Source organism: Myxine glutinosa, chromosome 7, assembly GCF_964187855.1.
Source record: "Myxine glutinosa chromosome 7, kmMyxGlut1.1, whole genome shotgun sequence".
Classification (NCBI taxonomy): Eukaryota; Metazoa; Chordata; class Myxini; order Myxiniformes; family Myxinidae; genus Myxine; species Myxine glutinosa.
Window position 1 is genome coordinate 139,761,857 of NC_136267.1, and position 20,664 is coordinate 139,782,520.

The window sequence follows — 20,664 nt, forward strand, 5'->3', positions numbered from 1 at the left end:
ACTACTGTGGTGGAGGTGTGCAGGTGGGTAGACCTGCTGGGAGAGCTACACGTCACAGCCCAGAAATTGTGCGAGGGCACCGAGTGATGAATCGGGGGAGTGAGACCCCAAATTGAGAAGCACCACAGTTTGGTCAATGGGAATTGGTTTTTTAGAACACATAGTGTAAGTTGGCCAATGGATTGGCAGGGAAAGACCCCGGGTAATGTAAAGTTGTTAAAGTCATTTAGGAAATAGTTAGGATTGATGAACCTGTCGCACCATACGCAGCCACTTACCTGAGGTGATGATGATGACTCCACACTTGTGTTCCTTTGTTCTGTGTTGCAGGAAAGGAGAATTGCTGTGTGGATTTGTGAGACGCATCACGACGTGGATGAGACATTGGGGTGATTCCATCTCTCCCTCCTTAGGAGGGACTGATGATGAATTGGTGATGGCAAATTTTGATGTTGAATTGGAGATGGCAAATTTTGATGAGAGTTGGAAATGGCAAATTTGATTGGTTAGGAGGGAGAGAAGACGAATTTGGTTTATGGGAGGAACGGGGAAGACAGTAGGGACGTTTGTTGATGTGTAAAGTAGATGTTTATGGGTAGTGTTGTGTTTTGTGGATACAGTAAGGGGTAAGGGAGGGGCAATGTAGGTTACCTGGTGGGGGGGGGGGGGGGGGGCGTACGGTAGGAACATACCTGTCTCACCTGGTTCCCATGTGCCCCCAGTGTGCATTACCTTGTATTGCGTGCACTTTTGCGCCCTTACCACCTTGCTCACTTGTCTTATTTTGTCTCCCACCTCCGAGGATCTGGCTTTGGGGCAGAGAGAGAGGAGAGAGAGGTGCTGGCTCTGCAGTTGTGGGCCTGTACTTTCGCTGCTTGCTGCCTGGATCGATACACCATATGGACCGCAATTTTTGTGGCCGCCCACCATGGACCGCAGTTCTTTTGCGGGCAAGCACCACCCGTTGATGGACCTCTGGGTCAACGTGGCACCTATGCCATACAGGTGAACCACTTATAGTTGGCCCCCTGACGGCCACAATTAAGAAATGGACGCGGTTGGCGCCTTTCTTTATTTTTAAAGAAGTCAGAAGGCCAAGTGCACTCCATAAGGCAAGACCAGCGGCAGAACATCGGCCGGCTGCGACACCACCGGTGACCATGGACACTTGATTGTGCATTTTTATGAACACTTTATTGGTGCACCGGATGGTGCTGACTGTGTGTAAGGGGTGGTGCTTTTGGTGCTTGGATGGGGTGCTCTGCACATTATTAAAGGCCGTAGGGCCACAGAGCACTCGTGGGTTGGTGTATCGATGCTGGCATGCGTGCTCTCTCTATGCATAACATCTGCATGTGTTCCTCAAAGAACAGGTCCTGGATCGTAGTGTAAATAGCAGTCTTGTGTAAATAATGCTCCCTACCGGCTGTATGTTTAGTTTGAGAATGCTTTCCGTGATTCGGTTATCCTGTGGGTGTGTTTCTGTTAGGAGAAGGGTGCAACGTCGCAGGGGTACATATTTACTCATTTGTGAACATCTGTAAAACTGTCGCACTCAGGGTTGAGTTAATAGTAGAGGGAACTACATCTGAGTGCCACACTAACGTAGGTAAAAATTTATCGGGTCGGGACGCCCCGAGGTAGAGAAGGGTGCAATGTTGCGGATATGAGATTGGCCTCCATCCATATCCGCTTGTAAATATTCCCCTATTTCCTCCATACTTCCCAACTATCCCCAATCCCGCATTCCCTAGTCTCATTTTCTGTAAACAACACTCTGTAGACCCGACCTTCCCCTATTTCCCCCATTAAATGTCGCATCCAGGTCCACCGCATCTCACGTAGACAACTATAGGACATCTTGCTAGTTATTCTTAGTCTATGTCAGTTAAGGACTCGTTTCCATTAATTCTGACTCTTCGTTGCACCAGAATGTGATTGTATGGCACCGTTAGGAAGTTTAGGACCTCCCAATACCTCCCCGCAGCTCTTCCTCACGGTTCAGCAACAACAACAACAACAGCAACAACAACGGCGGCGGCGCGGGGAGTGCGCGTCCTCACTCCGGCTTGGTTAGCCGCCATCGGACATGTGCTCGACGGGGTTACCACGTAGGGGCTCGCTGTCAGCTCCTCGTCAAGGGCGGAGCCCGGTAATCCCCCGCACCCAATAGAAGCGGCGGACCGATCCCATCTGGGGCGGAGCTAACGAGCCGAGGGCGTGTCACTCCCCATTGAGCATGCGCAGGAAGAGGGAGGTGACGTCAGATGCGCGCTGGACTTGAAGGAAGAGAGACGCCACCTCCGAGCGCTGCAATACCTCCCCGCATCTCTGGACTGGACCGTGCCTGATTCTGCCCCTGAGCCAAGGTGCACCTTGTGCTATCGACTGCCTGTCCTTCCCTGCCATCAATCCCTGTGTAAGTCAGTCTTGTTCCGTTTGTCTGTGGTCTGTCTGTGATAGATAAGATTGTGTCTAAGTGCCTATCTCTTCTGTGCTTTACCTCTTACCTTGTAATCTACCCCTTTTCTGCACCACCAATTATATCCTCCTCCGGAGGTCTTGAGAACTGTACCCCTTGTGTCGTTTCATTTATCCCAGCCGTTGTGTCCTTTCCTTCATTGATTTAGCATAGCGCAATTTGGTCAACGTTGGGTGGAATCGGGTAAACTGTGCGAACACGGCGGCCATTCCGCTCGGCCCATCATAACATCTTAATCCGCGTGTCCGTAACAATATATATATATATATATATATATATATATATATATATATATATATATATATATATATATATATATATATATATATATATATATATATATATTGTAACGGTTCTGAGAAGTGTAACGGTTTTTTTTTGAGAAGTGTAACAATTTTGGAGGAAGTGTAACGAATGTGAAAACGTTACAATGTGAACGTTACAAAAGTATGGTAACACCCTGGTAATGTAAATAATGGTCGCAGCCGTCCTCCTAGTTAATTCCATGAAACTTACACGCAGATCACGATATATCTTTTTAAATAGTGTATTTCCTTATTCTATGTAGGCTAAATATGTGTTTCCCACTAGATTGACTTTGCATTGTATCAAACAAAATAAGCATAGGCCCTTGCAATTTCCCCAAACATCTCCGCTCTCCAAAGTTCTTTTAAAAAGGGTGCGAGTTGTGTTCACTCCCGCAAGCCGCCATTGCCCATGTGCTAACCTCGGAGAAGAAAGGCGTGTCTCCACCTCGTCATAGAGGGGAGGAGTGAGCCAGCCCTAACAGCCAATCAGCACCGCGGTGAGCGACCCGGTAGGCGTGCCCTCGGAGCCGGCGGCTTGATTCCGCCCGAGGTGATAAAAGCGACTGTAAGGGACTGCTTCATCAGATGAGAGATCAGATGACTTGGGAGATGACCTGGGAGAGGAGCGAAGAGGCGGCACCAAGAGGAGCAGTGAGATGCGAAACGCTCCAAGCCAAAGAGGAGAGGTACTCGGAAAGGAAACCAGCTTTGGAGAGACGCGCTGAAAGGAGGGAGACGGCTCCACCAAACGAAGAGGAGCAGGTGTGCCGAGCCAGCGCGTGACGTCTACAGCAGCGGATACGCGACGGAGGATTTTCCCGCCAAAAACCGCGAGGAATTCAGAGCTGCTGCCTCCGACCCTCCTCCCTCTCCAGCAATCCACCTCAAGCCCTACCTGCCTGCAATATCCCCCGAGTAAGTGTGAACGTCGTCTGTCCTACTCGTTGTCTTGGGGTTAAGTAACATGAATAGTGTAAGTTAACAATTCGCTGTGTGACTGCTTCTTCCATCCATTGCTTGTGTGTGTATAATAAATCTGTTCTTCCTCCGTACTCTGTCTTCTTCTTCTTTTTCATTCTCTTTCGGTCGTTTTAGAGGTTTCCCGATTGAATATCTGTGGAGCGATCTGGTCAACGTTCGGGTGAAATCGGGTTCTAATCGGGGAGTAACTGTTCGGACGCGGTAATACCAAACCGCTCGGTAAAATAACATCTTTCATCCGCGTCTGTAACAATATATATATATATATATATATATATATATATATATATATATATATATATATATCTATCTATATATATATACTGTATATATATATATATGTCAAGTGGGCTGTCACTGCATAAGTGATGAGGTTCGTGGGTTTGCGTCCCGGGTTGAGTCAGAATTGTTTCACACTAGCCCCACGCGGGAATTTACTTCCTGTTTATTAAATTGTTAGATGAGCTCATCTTCAATGCACTTTCACACACTTGCATACACTCACATCCGGGGTCTGCCTTGTCGGCATGTAAGACATTGGCCATTATAAAGCTTGCAATGTTAGTGTGAGAAATCTTTGAGGATATCCTGGAGACTCAATAGCTCAGTGGGCTGTCACCGCGTAAGTGATGAGGTTCGTGGGTTCGAGTCCTGGGCTGAGTCAGAATTTTTTCACACTAGCACAACACAGGAATTTACTTCCTGTTTATTATTATATATATATATATTGTTGCGGATATGGGATTTGGCCTCCATCCATATCCGCTTGTAAATATTCCCCTATTTCCCCAATACTCCCCAACTATCCCCAATCCCCCATTCCCGAGTCCCATTGTCTGTAAACAACACTCTGTAGCCCCGACCTTCCCCTTTTTCCCCCATTAAATGTCGTGCCCAGGTTCACCGCATCTCACGTAGACAACTATAGGACATCTTGCTAGTTATTCTTAGTCTATGTCAGTTAAGGACTCGTTTCCATTAATTCTGACTCTTCGTTGCACCAGAATGTGATTGTATGGCACCAGTAGTAAGTTTAGGACCTCCCAATACCTCCCCGCATCTCTTCCTCATGAAACAACAACACCAACAACAACAACAGCGGCGCGGGGAGTGCGCGTCCTCACTCCGGCTTGGTTAGCCGCCATTGACCATGTGCTCCGACGGGGTTACCACGAAGGGGCTCACTGTCAGCTCCTCGTCAAGGGCGGAGCCCGGTAACCCCCCGCACCCAATAAGAAGCGGCGGACCGATTCCATCTGGGGCGGAGCTAACGAGCCGAGGGCGTGTCACTCCCCGCTGGACAAGCGCAGGAAGACGGAGGTGACGTCAGATGCGCCCCAGCCACGAAGAAGAACGGACGCCACCTCCAGCGCGATGATACCTACCCGCATCTTTGGACCGGACCGGGTCGATTCTGCCCCTGAGCCAAGGTGCACCTTGAGCCATCGATTCTGCCCTTCCTTGCCATCAATCCCTGTGTGAGTCAGTCTTTTCCCGTTTGTCTGTGGTCTGTCGGGGCTAAGATAAGACCGTGTTTAAGTGCCCACCTTTCTGTGCTGTACCTCTTGTGCCGTGTAATCTAAACGTTCTGTATAACAAATATTATATCCTCCTCCGGAGGTCTTGAGAACTGTACCCCTGGTGTCGTGTCATTTAACCCAGCCGTTGTGTCCTTTCCTTCATTGATCTAGCGTAGCGCGATTCGGCCAACGTTCGAGTATAATCGGGTAACTTGTGCGAACACGGCGGCCATTCCGCTCGGCCCAGCATAACATCTTAATAAGTCGTGTCCGTAACAATTGGTGTCGGGAAGTGGGATCGGTCCCGGAGCGCGTTTCACGCGCTCGAAATTATAACGGCGAAATTTGATTGTGTTTTACAAAAAAAAATAAAAACCCGAATTTTGAAAGTCGCGCTATGGCAAATCAAGACGGCTGGGTTCCGGTAGAGGAGAGTGAGGCAGGGTCGATCCAGGACCAAAATGAGGGACATGAGGAGAGCGAAGCAGTGAGGGTAGCATGGTCGCAAAATGGCGTCGTCGCGCACGAGGTGACGGGCGCGCAAAATGGCGCCTCGCACATGGCCACGGCGACCGCGCCCGCGACCGTGGTAGCGCCACCGGTGGATTTGAACCTTTTTTTAATGCAAATGAAAGCCCTTATGGACAAGAATAATGAAGAAATGGAAAACAGAATGATGGGGGCCCTTATGGGACAAATGGGGAATCGGATGGATGCTCAGAGTGAGCAAATGAGGGCTGATAGTGAGCGATTGGGTGAGCGATTGGAGGGCCAAATGGGGGTAATGAGGGACGAAGCGAGGGGTACCGGTGAGGGGTTAGACAATAATTTTAAGGGATTAGACAAGAAATTTGGGAAGTTAGACGACAAATTTGAGGGGTTAGACAACGGGATAAAAGAGGTGAAAAATGGGTTAATGGGGGTAGAAAACAGAATGGCCGCTCAAGAGAATCAAATGGAAGGGATGCAAAAGGGGTTAGAGGGGTTAGAAAACAGTATGGAAGGCAAATTGAGGGACATGAGGGACCAAGCGGAAAGGGAAGTTAAACAAATGGGGCAGCAGATAGAGGGGGTTAGAATGGGGGTAGAAACTAAACTGGATGCTCACAGGGAGGAAATGGAGCAGATGAGGGTGGCATCTGGGCAGGAGATGCAAGTGATGGGAGAGGAGATCAGAAGAGGAGTGAGTGAGGAGGTCGGAGGAGTGCGCGAGGAGGTGAGGCACTGTAAGGAGCACATGGAGAAGGAGGTGAGAAAGGGGACTGTAAAATTGCAAGGTGGTATAGAGGAGTTGATGCTGGGAGTAGAACAACTGACAGTGGGACAAAAGGAGTTGGGGGACCAGGTAAAGAAGAACACAGCGGTAATAGAGGGTTTAAAATCGACACAGAAGGAGATGAAAAAGGACGTAGGGGTAATTAAAAAAGAGTGTCAGACGGTACATGAGGACCTGACGAGGAAAATGGACAAGGTGGTAGAGGTGATGGAGGTTAAAGAGCGGGAGGTGCGGGAGCACATAGAAAAAAATAAAGTGGAGTTAGAGGAAGAACTTAAAGGGGCGCACGAGGAGATGAAGGAGGTGAAGCAGAAATTAGAAGAAGTGGAAGAAGGGGTGAGCGAAATTAAGAAGCGACGGAGAGAGGATAAGAAAGAGATAAAGGAGGAAGTAAAAGAATTGGTCCAAAGTCTGTGTTCGGATCGTGATGATGTGCTCATTAACCGGATGAGGGATTCGCAGGTGATGGAGGAGAAGCGAAGAGAAAGAGGACCCGGTGTAAGTGGTGACCAATATGGTCGTGCGTATGATGCGCCAGGTGATTTAATAAGCTTGGGGGTCGAGATAGACCCGGATGTTCGTGAGAGGCCAAGAGTGAGGGGTATGGCTGGTCCGGAGGGTATGGAACGAGAGGTGCGAGGTGTGGGTGAGCAAGGTTGTGGTGGTATGGAATGGGTAGCGGGTTGCGGAAGTGTGACCCATGCATCGACACCAACGGGGGTAGTTGTTCGAGGGACCGGGGAGGCACGAGAGCCCCTTGGGGGAAATGTACTGTGGGGGCCCGGCCGGTTCGGCCCCGCGCTGACCCCGCAAGGGGCGACGCACGGGGTCCGGCAGGCGGGCAACGACTCGCATACGAGGTGGTCCCACAAGGTCCCACTCGCGCCGTATGACGGCAAGAGTGATCTACGCGCGTACCTGGCGCAGTTTGACTGTGTGTGTAAGGGCAACGGTTGGGGTGAGGACGAAGGTGGAGTACACCTGGTGGCCGCATTGCGCGGCGCGGCGGCGGAGGTGCTGACGGCATTACCAGCGGGTGCTCTCACCCTGCCAGCCCTCCGCGACGCCCTAATTAATCGATTCGGCATTGAACAGCAGAGCGAGCTTGTTAAAGCTCAGCTCGCGCTGCGAAAACGCAAGCCCCAGGAAGCCATCGGTGAACTTGCCCACGACATTCGCCGCGCAGTGGGGATCGCACATGCTAGCATGGCAGCGGATTCCCGGGAAAGCCTGGCGCTGGACCATTTTATCCAGGCCCTCCCGGATATTGAGCTCCGGCAACAGCTCGCCATGTGGCGCCCGCAGACTCTGAGCCAGGCGGCTGACGCTGCGGCCCGTTGGGAAGCAGCGAGGCCCCTGGCCCGGGGGGGCGAGCGTCTCGCAATGGCGGTCCGCCAGGTGGGACCCCCGATGGAGGGCGGACCCCTTAGGGGGCCCGCCCCCGACGTGAGTCCTGACCTGGCGGGCATGGTCCGGAGGCTGGTGGACCAGCGCCTGGCGGGACCTGGACCATGGCAGGCGGCCCCGGAGGTGGCCCGCGGTGGACCACGAGCGGGTAATCCAATTCGGACCTACAGGGGGGGAAATTTGGAATTCCGGAGACAAGCACCTTATCAGGTGAGGTGCTATACTTGCAACTGTCTGGGTCACCTGGCGCGGCACTGTCGAGCCACGCGCCGGGATGATCCCCGGCGGTTGAGGTCCTCAACTCCGCCCAGGGGGGAGCGGGTTAGCCGACCCCAGACACCCCCCCCGCCAGACCCCGGGAAACTAGAAGGTGTCGGGCACGTAGGGCGGTGTTCGGCAGAAGAGGATGGAGGAGAGCCCTCATTGACGCGACAGGTCATTTATTGTGGCCAAATTGGAACCGGTAGCCTGACAATCAGATGCAAAATTGCCGGCGTGGGGGTAGACGCCGTAGTGGACACAGGAGCTAGCGCCACGATCATCAGCCCTGTGGTCCTTGATTCAAGCGCAGGTGGATGGGATAAGATCCAGCGCCTGCAAAATTATAGTTTGCAACTTGCAACCGGGGTAACGGCCCCGATCATAGGGCGTGGTTCTGTGACCCTCAAGTTAGGGTCGGTAAGGAGGGAGATAGATGTTTGGGTGGCGGAGGTGTGCGACCCATGTTTAATAGGGTTGGATTTGTTGACTGCCAGCGGTTGTAAAATCGACTTGTGCCGGGGGATCCTGCAGGTGGGAGTAGAAGAGCTGCCATTAGGGGGAGTGAGCACGGCCGAGAGAGCGGAGCTGGAGGCTTCCGAGGCCGTGACCATTCCCCCAAGGGCCGAGGCGATAGTGCCGGCCCGGTGGGCAGCTCGCCCAACGTGGCAGGAGTCCTGCGGCCTGGTCGAACCGGTGGCAGCGCAGTCCATACCGGGTTTAATCGTGGGCCGCACCCTTGTAAAAACGGACGGACCGGTAGTGGCCGTCCGAGTGATAAATATGAGTACAGAACCACGCACTATAGTAAGGGGCACGAGGGTAGCTGGCTGCACCCCAGTTGAGGAAGTCGCGACAGTGAGGGGCGAGAACGTCCAGCCGAGCCGACCCCGGGGGGAGCCTTCAATAAGAAGTAGGAATTGGCCCGATCCCATTTGCGAGATGGTAAATCGTAGTAGCGTAGAGTTGGGAGGTACCCAGAGGGAGGCCTTACACAAACTGGTTGGGTCCCATTTGGACCTCTTCTCCCTGTCCACCGAGGATATTGGACGTACGGGCCTGGTGAAACATCAGATCCACACCGGTGAGGCCCGGCCTATTCGTCAGGCCGCCCAACGGCTCCCTTGGAGCAAGAGGGCGGAAGCTGACGAGCAGGTTGAAAAAATGCTCGACGCAGGCGTGATCGGGCCCTCGGGAAGTCCTTGGATGTCACCTGTTGTGCTGGTCAAAAAGAAGGATGGGACCACGCGGTTCTGCGTGGACTATCGCCAGCTAAACAACGTGACACTCAAGGACTCATATCCCCTGCCAAGGATTGATGACACCCTCGATGCCGTTGCGGGCTCAAATTGGTTCTCAACATTGGACCTCAAGAGTGGGTATTGGCAGGTGGAGATGGATAGGGCAGGGAAGGAGAAAACGGCATTCTCCACAGGTAAGGGACTGTATCAGTTTACTGTGATGCCGTTTGGTTTGTGTAACGCCCCCGCCACCTTTGAAAGATTGATGGAACATGTACTAGGCGGCATGCCATGGCAATCATGCCTGGTGTACCTGGATGACGTCCTAGTACATGCCAAAACGTTCCCCCAGGCAGTAGCTAATTTGGACCAGGTGTTCGGGTGCCTCAGACAGGCAGGGTTGAAGCTGAACCCGAGTAAGTGCACCTTGTTTGCCAAGGAGGTGGCCTATTTAGGCCACGTCATCGGTTGCGAGGGGATAAAAACGGACCCAGACAAAATTAAAGCGGTAGAGGAGTGGCCCGCACCACGTACCATCAAAGAGGTGCGGGGATTTTTGGGACTCTGCTCCTACTACCGGCGCTTTGTGGCGAAATTTGCGGAGTTGGCCCGTCCCCTCCACCGGCTTACGGAGAAGGGGACGCGATTTAATTGGACACGGGAGTGCCACGAGGCCTTCCAAAAATTGAAGGGGTGTCTAACATCCGCACCCCTTCTAGCGTACCCCACTAGCAACGGGGCATTTACCCTGGACACGGATGCGAGCCAGGAAGGATTGGGCGCAGTTTTGTCTCAGACACAGGAGGGCGTGGAGAGAGTGATTGGTTATTATAGTCGGGCCTTAAGTAGGCCCGAGCGAAATTATTGCGTCACTCGCAAAGAGTTATTGGCTATGCTGGCTGCCATGAACCATTTCCACCCGTACTTGTACGGGCGGAAATTTTTGGTTAGAACTGACCATTCCTCCTTGCAATGGCTCCTTCGGTTCAAGGAACCAGAGGGCCAAATTGCAAGGTGGTTGGAAAAGTTGCAACAGTACGATTTTGATGTGGCCCATAGGGCCGGGAAGGCCCATGGTAATGCGGACGCACTCTCTCGGCGTCCTTGTCTGAGGGAAAACTGCAAAATTTGTGCGAGACACGAGGAGAGGGAACAATTGGGCGATTCGGACCCGACCCTCGTTGTCCGGGCAACCCGGGTGAGAGGGCCAATTTTGCCACTAACCGCAGATGAGGAATTCGGAACTTTGGCATGGAGCACGGCCCAGCAGGAGGATCCTGTCCTGGGGCCAGTGTTCAATTGGGTCAAATTGGGGCAAAGACCTAAGGGGGAAGAGGTCACCCCCCTCGGGGCGCAGACCAAGGCGTATTGGGCTCAGTGGAAAACCCTGGAATTGAAGGATAACATCTTGTATCGCAAGTGGGTGGAGGTTCCCTCTGATAAAACTTCCTGGCTGGTGGTAGTCCCAAATAAATTTAAGACCGATATATTGCAACAGGTGCATGGTACCCGCCCCGGCGGCCATTTGGGCAGGACAAAGACGACATCGCAGGTACGCCGGAGGTTTTATTGGGTGAATATGGGGCGCGACATACAGGACTGGTGTCGGAGATGCGACGCCTGTACTGCCAAAAAGGGACCAGCACGGAGGATGAGGGCCCCCCTTCAATTACACCAGGTGGGGGCCCCCCTAGAGCAGGTGGCCATGGATATCCTAGGCCCACTACCCCGCACCCGCCTAGGTAATAAGTACATCCTCGTTGTGATGGACTACTTCACCAAGTGGCCGGAGGCCTACGCCCTCCCCAACCAAGAAGCAGGGGTGGTAGCGCAGGCCTTCGTGGAAGGATTTGTGTGCCGGCATGGGATTCCACAGGAGTTGCACACCGACCAGGGACGAAATTTTGAGAGCAAATTGCTAAAAGATGTGTGCAGTCTCCTGTCAATTCGGAAAACCAGAACAACGCCTTTAAGGCCTCAATCTGACGGGATGGTGGAGAGATTCAACCGAACTCTAATCCAACAACTGGCACTGTTCACCGCCACCCGTCAGGATGACTGGGACGAACATCTCCCTTATTTGCTCATGGCCTACCGAACCAGCCAGCACGGGGCCACCGCATGCAGTCCAGCGTTGCTTATGTATGGGCGGGAGTTACGGGCTCCCGCCGACTTGCTATGCGGTCCCGTGCCAGACACAGTGGTTAACCCGCCGAGGGAGGGGTACGCACGTCACCTAGAGGAAGGCATGGAGCTAGTCCATGCCTTCGCCCGCCGCCAACTCCATCTGGCGGGGGAGAAGATGAAGCGCAGGTACGACCACCGGAGCCAGGGGAGTCAGTACACTCCGGGGATGAAGATTTGGTTCTTCAATCCCCGGAGGAGGAAGGGTAGGTGCCCGAAACTCACCTCTCCCTGGCAAGGCCCGGGGGTCGTCCTGTCGCAAGTCTGTGACGTGGTAGTAAAGATCAAAATGGGGCCACGAGCCCTCCCTCGGATCGTCCACGCCGACCGGATAAGGCCTTACACCGGCGAGCAGGCGCCCCCGTGGATTGCCTCGGCTTTAGATGCCGAGGCGGGACCCAGTACCTCTGAATAAGGGGGGCTTATTAGTGCCAGAGGACTGGGGGATTGATGAGCGATGGGCCCGGTGGGTAAGGGTGGCATCCCTGCCACCCTTCCTATAGTGGGGCAAATGCGCAATAGATTATGGGGTGTATGGCAGTGAAAACTAGCCCGGGTGGGTTAGGATATTGATAGGGCCCTAGAAGATGACACTGGTAACGTTAAGGTTAGTTAGTGACTGATACCTGTAGTGGGGATGCAGGTAGATTAGTGTGGATTATAATGACGAGGGAGCGCAATAGTTTAAAGGGACGACTGGGAAGCGCAAGTTTCAGAGGGGAGTAGTTAGATGAGATGATGCTGTGTGAGAACTGGACAGGTGTGTGGAGCAGTGTATGAGTAGTGAGTGTTGTGGATCAGCGCGAATGCGCTTGGTGAGAGAAGGGTGCAGGTGGCACCAGGTGTGAGAGCACAGGTGTGCAAGTGCAGGTGTGTGGAATACATGGAGCAGAGAATGAGTGGTGTGGAGAGAGTTGGAGTAAGTGGTACGGAGTGGTATGGATGGTGCGAAGGTGTGAATGGGGGAAGAGTGGACCCCTTTCACGAGTACCCGGGGCGGGTAGTGTAAGTGTTAGGTAGAAGGTATAGGTAAATTGTGGTTGGATATTGGCATTTGTGGTGCGGTTGCAGAATGGTATTGTGGATGGGTGCATTAGTGTTGTGGAAATGGCTGGGCGTGTAGCCTGTTAGTGTGTGTAGTTGGGTTGGGCACTCCACCACTGTGAGGATGTCGGCCAGGTGAGGCCGCAGGTGGGCTCTGGGAGCCGGTAGAGTTGTGGATGGGGCCCGAGGATCCGGAGGACGGACCCGGGTAGCCCAGTGCCAGAGAGGGCACCGAGTGGGGAGAGCGCCAGAGGGCCTTCCCCAGGTAGATAGGTTAGGGTAAGGAGCAGGTAAGCTCGGAGGCAACTGCAGTGGTGGAGGTGTGCAGGTGGGTAGACCTGCTGGGAGAGCTACACGTCGCGGCCCAGAAATTGTGCGAGGGCACCGGGAGATGAATCGGGGGAGTGAGACCCCAAATTGAAAAGCACCACAGTTTGGTCAATGGGAATTGGTTTTTAGAACCCATAGTGTAAGAGGGCCAATGGTTTGGCAGGAGAAAGACCCCGGGTAATGTAAAGTTGTTAAAGTCATTTAGGAAATAGTTAGGATTGACGAACCTGTCGCACCATACGCAGCCACTTACCTGTGGTGATGATGATGACTCCACACCTGTGTTTTCTTTGTTCTGTGTGCAGGAAATGAGCGTTGCTGTGTGGATTGGTGAGACGCATCATGACGTGGATGAGACATTGGGGTGATTCCATCTCTCCCTCCTTAGGAGGGACTGATGATGAATTGGTGATGGCAAATTTTGATGTTGAATTGGAGATGGCAAATGTTGATGAGAGTTGGAAATGGCAAATTTGATTGGTTAGGAGGGAGAGAAGACGAATTTGGTTTATGGGAGGAACGGGGAAGACAGTAGGGACGTTGGTTGATTTGTAAAGTAGATGTTTATGGGTAGTGTTGTGTTTTGTGGATACAGTAAGGGGTAAGGGAGGGGCAATGTAGGTTACCTGGTGGGGGGGGGGGGGCATATGGTAGGAACGTACCTGTCTCACCTGGTTCCCATGTGCCCCCAGTGTGCATCATCTTGTATTGCGTGCACTTTTGCGCCCTTACCACCTTACTCACTTGTCTTCTTCTTTTGTCTCCCACCTCCGAGGATCTGGCTTTGGGGCAGAGAGAGAGGAGAGAGAGGTGCTGGCTCCGCAGTTGTGGGCCTGCACTTTCGCTGCTTGCTGCCGGGATCGATACACCATATGGACCGCAATTTTTGTGGCCGCCCACCATGGACCGCTGTTCTCTTGCGGGCAAGCACCACCCGTGGATGGACCTATGGGTCAACGTGGCACCTATGCCATACAGGTGAACCACTAATAGTTGGCCCCCTGACACCACAATACAGAAATGGACGCGGTTGGCGCCTTTCTTTATTTTTAAAGAAGCAAGAAGGCCAAGTGCACCACATGAAGGCAAGACCAGCGGCAGAACATCGGCCGGCTGCGACACCACCGGTGATTGTTGAACACTTTATTGGTGCACCGGATGGTGCTGACTGTACATTATGGGGTGGTGCTTTTGGTGCTTGGAAGGGGTGCTCTGCACATTATTAAAGGCCGTAAGGCCACAGAGCACTCGTGGGTTGGTGTATCGATGCTGGCATGCGTGCTCTCTCTATGCATAACATCTGCATGTGTTCCTCCAAAAACAGGTCCTGGATCGTAGTGTAAATATCAGTGTAGTCTTGTGTAAATAATGCTCCCTACCGGCTGTATGTTTAGTTTGAGGATTCTTTCCGCGATTCGGTTATCCTGTGGGTGTGTTTCTGTGAGGAGAAGGGTGCAACGTCGCAGGGGGACATATTTACTCATTTGTAAACATCTGTAACACTGTCGCACTCAGGGTTGAGTTAATAGTAGAGGGAACTACATCTGAGTGCCACACTAACGTAGGTAAAAATTTATCGGGTCGGGACGCCCCGAGGTAGAGAAGGGTGCAATGTTGCGGATATGGGATTTGGCCTCCATCCATATCCGCTTGTAAATATTCCCCTATTTCCCCAATACTCCCCAACTATCCCCAATCCCCCATTCCCTAGTCCCATTGTCTGTAAACAACACTCTGTAGCCCCGACCTTCCCCTTTTTCCCCCATTAAATGTCGTGCCCAGGTTCACCGCATCTCACGTAGACAACTATAGGACATCTTGCTAGTTATTCTTAGTCTATGTCAGTTAAGGACTCGTTTCCATTAATTCTGACTCTTCGTTGCACCAGAATGTGATTGTATGGCACCAGTAGTAAGTTTAGGACCTCCCAATACCTCCCCGCATCTCTTCCTCATGAAACAACAACACCAACAACAACAACAGCGGCGCGGGGAGTGCGCGTCCTCACTCCGGCTTGGTTAGCCGCCATTGACCATGTGCTCCGACGGGGTTACCACGAAGGGGCTCACTGTCAGCTCCTCGTCAAGGGCGGAGCCCGGTAACCCCCCGCACCCAATAAGAAGCGGTGGACCGATTCCATCTGGGGCGGAGCTAACGAGCCGAGGGCGTGTCACTCCCCGCTGGACAAGCGCAGGAAGACGGAGGTGACGTCAGATGCGCCCCAGCCACGAAGAAGAACGGACGCCACCTCCAGCGTGACGATACCTACCCGCATCTTTGGACCGGACCGGGTCGATTCTGCCCCTGAGCCAAGGTGCACCTTGAGCCATCGATTCTGCCCTTCCTTGCCATCAATCCCTGTGTGAGTCAGTCTTGTCCCGTTTGTCTGTGGTCTGTCGGGGCTAAGATAAGACCGTGTTTAAGTGCCCACCTTTCTGTGCTGTACCTCTTGTGTCGTGTAATCTAAACGTTCTGTATAACAAATATTATATCCTCCTCCGGAGGTCTTGAGAACTGTACCCCTGGTGTCGTGTCATTTAACCCAGCCGTTGTGTCCTTTCCTTCATTGATCTAGCGTAGCGCGATTCGGCCAACGTTCGAGTATAATCGGGTAACTTGTGCGAACACGGCGGCCATTCCGCTCGGCCCAGCATAACATCTTAATAAGTCGTGTCCGTAACAATATATATATATATATGTATTATTCTTGGGAAAAATACCAGAGGCATAGAAAAGGCCCCTTTATATGGTATGTGCCATGTGGTAAAGTATAGATAAGAAAGGACTTTGTAGAAAATGTAGAAAATAGCTTGTAGAAAATGCCAAACAATAGAAAATAAGGGACATTCAAAAAATTTAGCGTGCATGCTGGACTCATGGTGCATACTACCCATGTGTTCTTAGGAGGAACCAAGTAATGCTCTAGAAAAGTTCATATATAGGGGTGCCAATTTCATTCATACAGCTGCATGAAGAAGTAAATGTATTTTATTTGCCCCTTTTGAATTAATGATCGTTTTAAGGCCATTTTCCCTGCTAGAGCGGGGGTGAGCCTTGCAGGCCCCATGACAATCATGGTTCCCTGTTTGAGGCAATGTTTTTATGGCTGGATGCCCTTCCAGACGCCAACCATTAGTCGCCTCTTACGATGCGCAGGGATACGGTGTACCTATTCTAAATTGGGGTACACACCGGGATCATTCATCCCAGCAAGCTCGTACTCAATTTGCCGACCTCGGAAGGATGACAGGCTGAGTCAACCCCCCTGGCGTTAATTCAGTGATCGACCAGAATTCAAACTCATGATCCTCGGATCCCAAGCTGGCACCCTAACCGCTAAGCCAACACCAGGCTTATATTTGTCCCTTTTCTCGGGAGCAATTTTTTTTTTCACGATCATGGCATGATTATGAAACCCATCTTTAACCAGCCACGCACAAAGCAGCTGGACATATGCAAAAAAACATCTTCGAACCTGCTTAATCTTCAAAAAACATCGGACCTATAATTGAACCATCAGAATTAGAAAAACTTTGAACCAATTCAGTAACTCAATATGCAAATTCTTAAAATTTCATGCCAATCAGATGAAAATTGACGATTTTTATGTGATGCTGACCTTTGACCTTTTGACCGTTTGACCAAATTATTAATTTGCCTTCTCCATATCCTCATAATAAAGCTTTGTTGAAAATTTGATGAGAAAACTCAAGTGGTAAATTGAAATTTTAAGTCAATTGGATGAAAACTGATGATTTTATGTGATGCTGAACTTTGACCTTTTGTCCTTAAAATTTTGAGTGGTAAAAAGAAAAACTGGAGGTGTTGGGGGGCGGGGGGGGGGGGGGGGGTTGGCGGTTGGAAGGGGAGTGGAAAATGTCATGAGCAGAGTCTGCATTTTTGTTACCCCCTCATCGCTGGTGGCCGAATGAATATCCCAGAGTTTTCATTCCGATTAATTTGACAATAAAATTGGCACATTATACTATTGTGGGAAAAGCAATCTGGAGAAAAACATTTGAGAGATCGTATTCACTTACAGTGTCAAGTTGAATAATACAATTACTGGTAGCAGCAGCATCATTAGAAAATGGGTGAAAAAGAAAATTAGGGTGAATACAAAACAAATTCAATATCGACTGTAGGGTAACACTATCTGTGAATAATTATTCACGTGACGCTTCCCAACCAGCTTTCATTTTGTGTTTAACCCCAAGCACTATATTATTATAAAGTTAATATTATAATACACGAGCAGAAGTACCCGGCAATGCCGGGCGGGGGAGAGGAGGGGGAGCGGTGGGGAACGGGGGGGGGGGGGGGGGGAGCGAGGCCCTTGGCAAAGCGAGCGATTTTTTTTTCCATAGCGTTTCATAGCGTTTCATAGCGTCATAGCGATTTTTTTTTCATAGCGTTCACAGCGTCATATCGTTCATAGCGTCATAGCGTTTCATAGCGTCATAGCGATTTTTTTTTTCATAGCGTCATAGCGTCATAGCGTTTCATAGCGTCATAGCGATTTTTTTTTTCATAGCGTCATAGCGATTTTTTTTTTCATAGCGTCATAGCGTCATAGCGTCATAGCGATTTTTTTTTTCATAGCGTCATAGCGTCATATCGTTCTCAGCGTCATATCGTTCATAGCGTCATAGCGTTCTTAGCGTCATAGCGTCATCACGTGATCGCTCTGAGCGAATCAGCGCCCACCTGCTCTGATTCCGTTGATTCCGTGCGCTGAAATGCGCTGAGGTAAATATGAATAAAAAATATGGATCGTCAAATATTTTGAGTTCGGCCATTTTCGTCCCACGCTCAATGGCCATGTCTATGTCAAATATCAAGCACGTAAGCCTCTCCGTTTAGGAGTCTATCGGTAACATTACACACACACACACACACACACACACACACACACACACACACACACACACACACACACACACACACACACACACACACACACACACACACACACACACACACACAAACTGTGTTTTATATATATATACATAATAACAAGAGAAAGTGAGTTAATTGTGAGTGCCAACTTCACACAGGTGGAAGAGGAAGAACTCACCTGGAGCGATCACATGTCAAGCTGCATCATCAACCTCTCTTCAATAATACTTATGGTATAACAATAATGAGTCTCACAATTTATTCAAATGTTTACTATAAAAGAGGATGATGAAAGAACTTGTCGTTTTCGTGAAAATGGAAACCGCGACAACGAATATGCTGAAATGATGGATGATGTAGCTGATGTTTGTTGTCAAAAGAAAAATGAAATTCTAGTACCGTACGTGAGTTGAGTAATTGTTTGACTTCTGATAAAACTTTTAAATATGCATGGAAGTTCTCACTGTGATCTCCAAATGAAAATCAAGTCACACAAGACTCCTGTTGGCTGCACAATTCAGCTGATTATGATTTGGTCTGGATAATCGATTGTGGTTTTCAATAATCAGTGGCCACGTTATTGTCGTTTTACAAAACTAACAACCTTTTAAAAATTAAAAAATTAAAATTAAAATTAATTAGTTAAAATTTTTACAAATAAAACTTTTTTGAAAAAATACCAACTTCTTTCCTGGAAGTCCTAGCTGTGTCCATATGTTTTTTTTTAACCTCTCCCACCCCCCCCCCCCTTCCCACACTTCCTCCCCCCAAGCCCTCTCCCTCCCACAGATCTCGCGATGGCCCTGCTCTCAAATGCTGTGTTTGTGTGCTTCCCCCTCTCGTCTACCGCTCCCCTTATTATGTTTTTTGTGTCTGTTTGATTTTTTGCGTGACTAATGTTAGCTCTTTCACGAGCCTCGATCTTGTATACAAAAAAACAAACAAACAAAAAAACAACATTTTGTGAATCTTCTCAGGTGGCCCTCACTTTTGCCATCGTTTTTGCTCTCATCGTATACCGGGTCTCAGTTGCTGCAGCACTTGCCGTGAGCCCCGACCCCAGCCTCCGATTCAACAACCGCCTCATCGTCACTTCCACGGCCGTTCTCATCAACCTCATCCTCATCCTCATCCTTGATGAGATATACGGCTCCGTTGCTCATTGGCTCACTGTCGTAGGTATGCTCTTCAATCACTGTGGTTACCAGGTACAAGCAATGATACTGCTCATAGAATGTGTTACGAATTCATGTGAATTACTATTCAGGTCTTTGCTTATCAATGTGTAGTCGATTAAAGGTTGTTGTGATTAAAGGGTCAGGAGCCCTTCTGGGAAAAAGGAGACCGGAAACGGAAGGAAAAAGACACGAGGTCCTGGAGGAGCGACGATCTTCTTCTTCTTCCTCGCCGAGCTCCGAGGCGAGGGTATCGATATCGAGCAGCGTCTGACGCTGCGTTGGGAAACCCATCTGGCGAAAGGAATTACCCCTTGACACATCAAGTTGCCGTGGGTTCGTGCACGGAACCCAGCATCCTACACAGTTCGCCTCACCGTCTACAAGGACGCGTACGGGTCGCACCTTGGGCCTCGCGCGCTGGACAAGCCACGCGTTGCTTTGCCCGTGTTGCTTGACAAGGAGGTGCGCGCTGCAACCGTTGTTCCCGGTACGTGACGTGCACGTTTGGGAGCACGTCAGCCAGGGGTTCGTTCAACCGCCCGGGTGCGGAGAAGCCGACCATCATCTTGGTCAGGAGGGGCCCAGAGACATTGTGAGGGACAGAGACCAAAGGGGTCGTGAGTACCCAAGGGGTCGTGAGTGGGGAAAGGGGACACACATATATAAGATGGCCATCGTAATCATATTGGTGATTGATTGTTGATTGTGGATTGTTGATGGTTGTTGATTGTTGATTCCTTGGGGGAATATATTATTGATTACTCTGGATCCTTGGTGTGGGGTTTCTTATTGACTGGAAGCGTATAAATCATATATCTTTCTGGCGGGGTGCCTCCCACGGTCCGGGGGTCACCGAGACCAGGTAGTTACCGGGAGGACCACGTAACAGATTTGGGGGCTCGTCCAAATTATAATTTGCGGATTCGCAATTGGGTCTACGTCCGGGATCTGTAAAATTTTCTACATTTTAGTCAGGGAAAGAATTCCCAAGAGTGGGAACTTTTCCAACGTTCCTAAAATTGTTTTGCTCTGTCGACAAAACAACAACAACAATAACAAAAAAAATATAATAATAACAATAGCAATAATAGTAATACTGTTGCTTTTCTTTGTTGGAAATTTCTGGGGTGAAGGTTAACGGGTGTTACCAGTAGTCACCATGGCGTTTGTGGCACAGAACTTTGTGGTAACCCCGAGTGAGGCACAGTTCCGAGCGTTACTAAAGTCGGACCTCTTGAAATTGGCCAAACATTTTAACTTGGAGGTCCGAACTAATTTGAGGAAGGCAGAGTTGCAGACCACGGTGATACAGTCTATGGTGGGATTAGGAACATGGGACGAGTTAGCCTGGGAGTGGCTACCCGAAGAACCAGAAGACGTTGAGCTCCGGAAACTGGAGTTGCAATTACGGAGCCAGGAACGGATCAAAGAAGAAGAAAGGAAAGCAGAAAAGGAAAGAGCAGAAGAGGAAAGGAAAGCAGAAGAGAGGAGAGAAGAGAAACAAGCAGAGGAAAGGAGAGTGGAACGAGAACTCCAGGAAAGGTTAAAAGAAGAAG

General features: G+C 50.5%; 1 protein-coding gene across 1 annotated transcript in view; it reads left to right on the forward strand.

Moving 5' to 3' along the window:
* The window catches only part of LOC137430878 (anoctamin-1-like), a 210,907-nt gene that overhangs the window by 157,198 nt on the left and 33,045 nt on the right, over positions 1-20,664 (forward strand). Inside the window, exons 18-19 of the mRNA XM_078782360.1 lie at positions 18,089-18,163; positions 18,908-19,109. Coding sequence (XP_078638486.1) covers positions 18,089-18,163; positions 18,908-19,109 — 277 coding nt within the window. The remainder of the gene's footprint in view (positions 1-18,088; positions 18,164-18,907; positions 19,110-20,664) is intronic.